Source organism: Humulus lupulus, chromosome 8, assembly GCF_963169125.1.
Source record: "Humulus lupulus chromosome 8, drHumLupu1.1, whole genome shotgun sequence".
Lineage (NCBI taxonomy): Eukaryota > Viridiplantae > Streptophyta > Magnoliopsida > Rosales > Cannabaceae > Humulus > Humulus lupulus.
Window position 1 is genome coordinate 88,128,217 of NC_084800.1, and position 6,000 is coordinate 88,134,216.

The 6,000-nt window shown below is 34.5% G+C and overlaps 1 protein-coding gene across 2 annotated transcripts; it reads left to right on the forward strand.

Annotated features, from left to right (window-relative positions):
• The first annotated feature begins 699 nt into the window (after positions 1-699).
• Positions 700-5,747, forward strand: LOC133798054 (U-box domain-containing protein 35-like). 2 transcript variants are annotated; one of them, XM_062236236.1, is made up of 10 exons: positions 700-1,024; positions 1,242-1,522; positions 1,728-1,849; positions 1,943-2,064; positions 2,235-2,434; positions 2,796-3,115; positions 3,230-3,331; positions 3,824-4,252; positions 4,470-5,225; positions 5,312-5,747. In XM_062236236.1, the coding sequence occupies exons 2-10, from the start codon at positions 1,318-1,320 to the stop codon at positions 5,486-5,488; spliced, it is 2,433 nt and encodes an 810-aa protein (XP_062092220.1). In that variant the 5' UTR covers positions 700-1,024; positions 1,242-1,317; the 3' UTR covers positions 5,489-5,747. The 2 variants fall into 2 exon arrangements, with proteins under 2 accessions (XP_062092220.1, XP_062092221.1); XM_062236237.1 differs by having other exon boundaries at positions 1,764-1,849.
• The last annotated feature ends 253 nt before the right edge of the window (positions 5,748-6,000 follow it).

Below are 6,000 nucleotides of genomic sequence, written 5' to 3' on the forward strand. Positions count from 1 at the left end.
TATAATCAGGTGTTAGGCAGTGATCACTCATAAAAGTCTCATATTTTCTAGAAGGGTTTCTTTTGACTTGCTTTTTTTTTTCTTGGCTTTGGCTACTCATGATGATCGCGTGGGTTGTTGAAAAAGAAATTAATATGTACATATTTGAGATAATTTTTTTGTTTTGATATTTTATAGAGAATTTTCCCATTATATGGTTTTAAAAATATGATATTTATTGGGTGATGTTTACATATGGGTCCAACCCACTGTTTATCACTGACAATTATGTAAATCAATAATTTCATTTTACAATTTAATGTTTATACATAAATTGTTATTGAATCTTAATTAATTTTAGTTTACTTCATGTTATACAAACGAGTTTCTTTATTAAGAAATTTTGTCCAAATATATACTACTATTAAGTACAAGTCTATATAGAAGACTTGAGAATAATTAGAAGAAAATAAAGAAAGAAACGTGTTAGTTTTATTGAGCTAAAAATCATCATAAGCATGTGAACAAACAAACCATCCACAGGTATGGTCAAGTTGAAGAAGAAAAGATCAGATTTTTACAACGATTTAGTGATTTTTCACATATGGCAGATAAAATTAGAGATTAAATAAATAACAGATAAAAACTTAGAAGAAGAAAAAAACTATTAAACTAACTAATGGATGATGGCGTCATTTTTGTAAAACACAACGAACGAAGACTCAGAAAGTCTTAACAGAACGAAACTAACTAATCCATTTCATCAAAGTTACAACTCGTCCAGTTATTATTTATTCAATAATATATATATATATAATATTGTTCTATATTGTGTGTAAATTTCAATGAAAAACATTGCATCACGCCAAAGTTTAGTCTACAAAATTAAGTTTTGGACTGTTCTTGTGGTAGCTCCGTTTTGCGTCATCCCCTTCTGATGGCTGAACTTTCTAAACTCTGAAAATGGATTTGAACATCAAGGGTTGGTAAGGGATCTGCACAGAGGGATGACTATTTGAAGCTTTTAACAGATTATTTATTTAAGGTATTCTATGCTTCCTATTTTTTATTTTTCTTCTTAGCAATGTAATAATAGTTCTTTGGCTTCAAACTAATTTTGAAGCTAAATTGAAAAACCTTCTGAGATTTTTTTCTTTTTTTAGAAGTCATATCATTTGAAGAAATTTCTGGTCTTCTGTTTGTCATAATTAATTATCGATTTATGCTTACTGGGTTTCTGTCAAACAATATGTTTTCTGCAGTTTCAGCGCTTGTCATATTGTTCTCATCTATTTTTTCCTGCAAAGAATTTAGTAAAAGAAAGAGGGGAAAAGAGCAATGAATATAAGAGAAATGGTTGAAGCAGATGAAATGTTTTCAATGGAAACACCTTCATGTAGTTCAGAGATTGGTATTGCAATCAATGGAAACAAAAATAGCAAATACATGGTTCAATGGGCACTGGACAGATTTGTCCCAGAGGATTATATTAGAATCAAATTGATACATGTTCATCCAAGGATTGTGTCTGTTCCCACTGCAAGTAAGATTTTGCTTTTTATGTTCTTTGTTCAATTCTACAACTTAAAACTCCTTTGTTCTTTCTGCCATAGCTACATAGAAAGTGCATAGTGGAAAGTACAAATGATCATATAAACCAAATGATATGAGGGAAAAGTACAAAGTGGAAAACAAAATTATAGCAGCTTTTTCATTCTTGCACCTACCTTTTTCTTATTCTGATTCAGTGGGAAATTTCCTTCCTATTTCGGACGTGCGAGAAGACATTGCAGAGGCTTATAGAACGGAAATGCACTGGAAGGCAATTGAACTCCTCCTTCCTTACAAGAAAATGTGTCTTCAGCGAAAGGTACTTGAGTTTCTCTCTTTTTCTTTTTGTTGAAATTTGATCTGGTGTCATTAGCAAGAGTCTAATCCATTACTTATGTTACTTTGAAAACAGGTAGAGGTAGAGATTGTTGTAATTGAATCAAACGATGTGCCAAATGCCATAGCAGCCAAGGTTGCTGAATTAGCCATTACCAAGCTCATCATTGGAGCACCTTCTCGCAGCATGTTTACAAGGTATTTTTATGAATGCTGCTGCTGCTGCTAAAGTAATGTCACAACAACTTATTCACTTTGAATTTCCCCTCTTTTGTAGTTTTTGTTAAGTTTTATAGCTTTGATTTATAATCCATTTTATCAATCTCAAGTCTCTTGTTACATTGTGCTTATCTTGTTGACACTTGTAGGAAACTCAAGGGTCTATCCTCCAAGATATCGGAATGTGCTCCAAGTTTTTGCACAGTCTATGCTGTTTTGAAAGGCAAGTTGTCATCCGTACGTCCATCAAAATTGGAGAGAGTTCAAAGTGTCAACAGCATGAACAATGACAATAGTGATTCATTTTCTGTCATATCTAATTCAAGCTATGCTTCCAGTTCCCAAACAGGTAATTGATACAGTTTATTTTAGTAAATTTACATGTATCTCTAAAGGACAATGCTAGAGGTTTATGATACACCTTCTCATTGATTAGACCTACCTATATTGGTATGGTACACAAATATGAATATGCATCGTCTCAAGGGTCTGACCAAATATTTGAAATACTTTTCCTAATTGTTATCTGCTGAGGCTTCATACCCTTGATTCATCGGGCTATATATGTCTGATTTAGTGTTAAAATACGTAAAAAAAAAAAAAGTCTATGAGCTGAACACAGCTAATAGTAAGCAGTAATATGATGCTTAATTTATCAATAAATAAGTAGATGAAAGATTTAAAACCTGTTCTTTTTCTTGAATTCACAGACGTTGGTTCAGTTTCTTCATCCTGTAGTTACCAATCTTCTTCCCTTACGATGCAACGATTTCAAGCTCTTAAAACTATGAATCAGACTCTTCTCAAAACAAGAAAACTTTCATGTGACAGCTACTACTTTAGAAATAAGTTGACTGATCTTGAGGAAGGAAAGGATAATGCAGATTCTTGTTCTAGTATTTCTGATGCTGAACATACAGTGAGTCACATCTCTAGTAGTGGGAGCTTTGCTAATGATAGCCACTCCTTTACTTCTGATCAAGCTTCCACCTCTGATGTTTACACAGAAAGTTCTATGTCTGAGAGCCCAGTAAAGTCTTCTGGCTTCTTTTTTCTTAAATTTTGATGGCCTTTACCTGTTGCATTAAGCATCCAGAGTATCATAGGCATTATGTATGTATACTGATATTCATTCATATGGCAGGTAAATATCAACTTTGAGCTAGAAAAGTTGAGAATTGAACTGAGACATGCCAAAGGAATGTATGCAATGGCTCAAAGCGAGACAAATGATGCCTCTCGAAAGGCAAGTACTCTTGTTATTGAAACTGGAGATTACTATATGATCTTACTTTTTGTTTCAGCTAGCAAAATTTTATAAACATTTCTCTAAAACCAAATCTTACTCAAATTTAGATTGTTGATTGAAATTTTGGTTCAAGTTCAAACAAGTAATTTATAGTAAAAGAAGCTCTAAAATTCTCTTGCATAGATACTCAGATTAGATAGTTTTTCTTGATCTAAACTCATTCAATGTCATTTCTGCTAAGGACTCCTTTTCCTTTATAATCTTCTATTCATTTTTCTTTTGAAAGTTCTTAGAACACTCTTCCAAACTTTTGTGTACTAATAGATCTGGAAGTTTTTCTCTTACAATGGTTGAGGGTCAGGATTACTCAACAATACGATTTCATAAAACTAGTATAGACCATAGGCACATATTGCAAACATAGTGAAGGGAGTCAAACTCTGACCTGTCCTATTCAGAAAGAATAACACACTTATTTCTTTTGTTCAGCTGAAAGATCTAAATAAAAACCTGTTGGATAATTCCAAAAGACTTGAAGAAATTATCGTCGAGGAGGACAAAACAAAAGCATTAGCAAAAGAAGAGAAAGAAAAACATGAGGCCGCCAAAAGACAGGCTAAGTATGTGAGGCAATGTGTTGAAAGAGAAACATCTCTGAAGAAGGATGCAGAGATGAAAGCTATGCATGATGCTAAAGAGATCGAGAAGCTTGAGATCGCTCTCACGGGTCCTTTACAACAATACCAGCTGTTCACATGGGAAGAGATTAAGTCAGCCACTTGTAATTTTTCTGAGGCTCTTAAGATTGGTCTTGGAGGGTATGGAATTGTCTACAAATGCAAACTTCATGAAACAACTGTTGCAGTGAAAGTTCTTGGTTCTAATGAGAGCTATAAGGATACGCAGTTCCTTCGTGAGGTATGAAAGAATCACAAATAAATCAACTAAAATAGTTATTTTGTTATAACTGTATATAGGAGAGAAATTTATCTTTTTTTAAGATGGAAAAAAAACTAGTGTACTCGGAGATTTTAAATGTTAAAGATTGTGGACTTAGTGTTTCTGTTTTGAATAACTAACCAAGATCTTGAAAATAATGAAAGCTGGTTTATGTTTGTTTCCTGTTGGCCTGCAGCTTGACATCTTGGGCAAAATTCATCATCCCCATTTGCTTATCCTCATTGGAGCGTGTATAGATCGCGGCTGCCTTGTTTATGAGTACATGGAGAATGGCAGCCTGGAGGACAGGTTGATGCAGAGACAGGGTACACCTCCCGTCCCTTGGTTTGATAGGTACAGAATTGCTTGGGAAGTAGCCTCCGCACTCGCCTTCCTCCACAAGTCCAAGCCCAAACCAATCATCCACCGTGATCTTAAACCAGGCAACATCTTGCTTGATCATAATCTTGTGAGCAAGATTGGTGATGTTGGCCTTGCTGCATTGTTTCAGTCAGACCAATCTTTTTCATCATCCATGTTTATGGACACAGGGCCAGTTGGAACCCTCTGCTACATGGATCCCGAGTATCAAAGGACTGGTTTAATCTCTCCAAAATCAGATGTTTATGCTTTTGGGATGGTGATTTTACAACTGCTGACAGCAAAACAAGCATTGGCACTAGCCCATGTAGTGGAAACTGCTGTTAAGGAAGGTCGTCTAGAGGACATTTTGGATTCAACAGCAGGAAATTGGCCGAGTGAAGAAACAAAAGAAATGGCTGAATTGGGACTCAGATGTGTGGAGCTTTTTCGTAAAGATAGACCTGATTTGCAAGCTCAAATACTTCCTACACTACAGAGATTGAAAGCGACAGCTGATAAAGCCCGAGATTCAGCTACTAAAGTGCACTTGTCACCTCCTCCTAACCACTTCATCTGCCCAATTCTTAAGGTATGACTATTGTTTATCATAATCTTATAATCTCAGTCAATGCTCATATATAGTCATTATCTTAAAACCAATGGCTTTGGCTACAGGATGTGATGAGTGATCCTTGTGCTGCGGCGGATGGATACACTTATGATCGTAAAGCCATAGAAATGTGGCTTCAATCCAATGACACTTCACCAATGACGAATTTGCCATTGTCAACCAAGAATCTAATACCAAATTACACTCTTCTTTCTGCCATTATGGATTGGAAGTCCAAATAAAACCAAATAACTTTTTTCTTTTTCTTTTAGGGACACTTACATTGATTGTATAGAGTGATGGGGTTGCTTACTCTAAAAGCTGCTTCAAAGGGTTTTAGTTTAGTTTAGTTTAGTTTAGCTTAGAATTTAGATGCAGTCTCTTCATATTTCGGAACGTTGAGTTTCAAAAATGTTGAAGTTAATATCTTGTTTTTAGAGAAAGGATGGTTGCATGTGTATAAATTTTGTCATATATGAGATTAGCCGATGATGTGTGCTATGGTCTTCTAACTTGTAATGAATGATGGTTAGCATTAATTCATGTACGATAAAGATAGCAATGTTATAAAACTATTAAGAATGCTGAAATGTAAAGTATAAAGAAAAGAAATAGACAAAGTAATAGAGAGAGATGTAAAAGGAGAGTGAAACTCTTGTATATTTCCATGGGGATGGATTCCTATTTATACAAATAAATATGATATAAGAAAATCAAGTAAGTATCACAAATACAATAAAAAATTAGTGGTAAT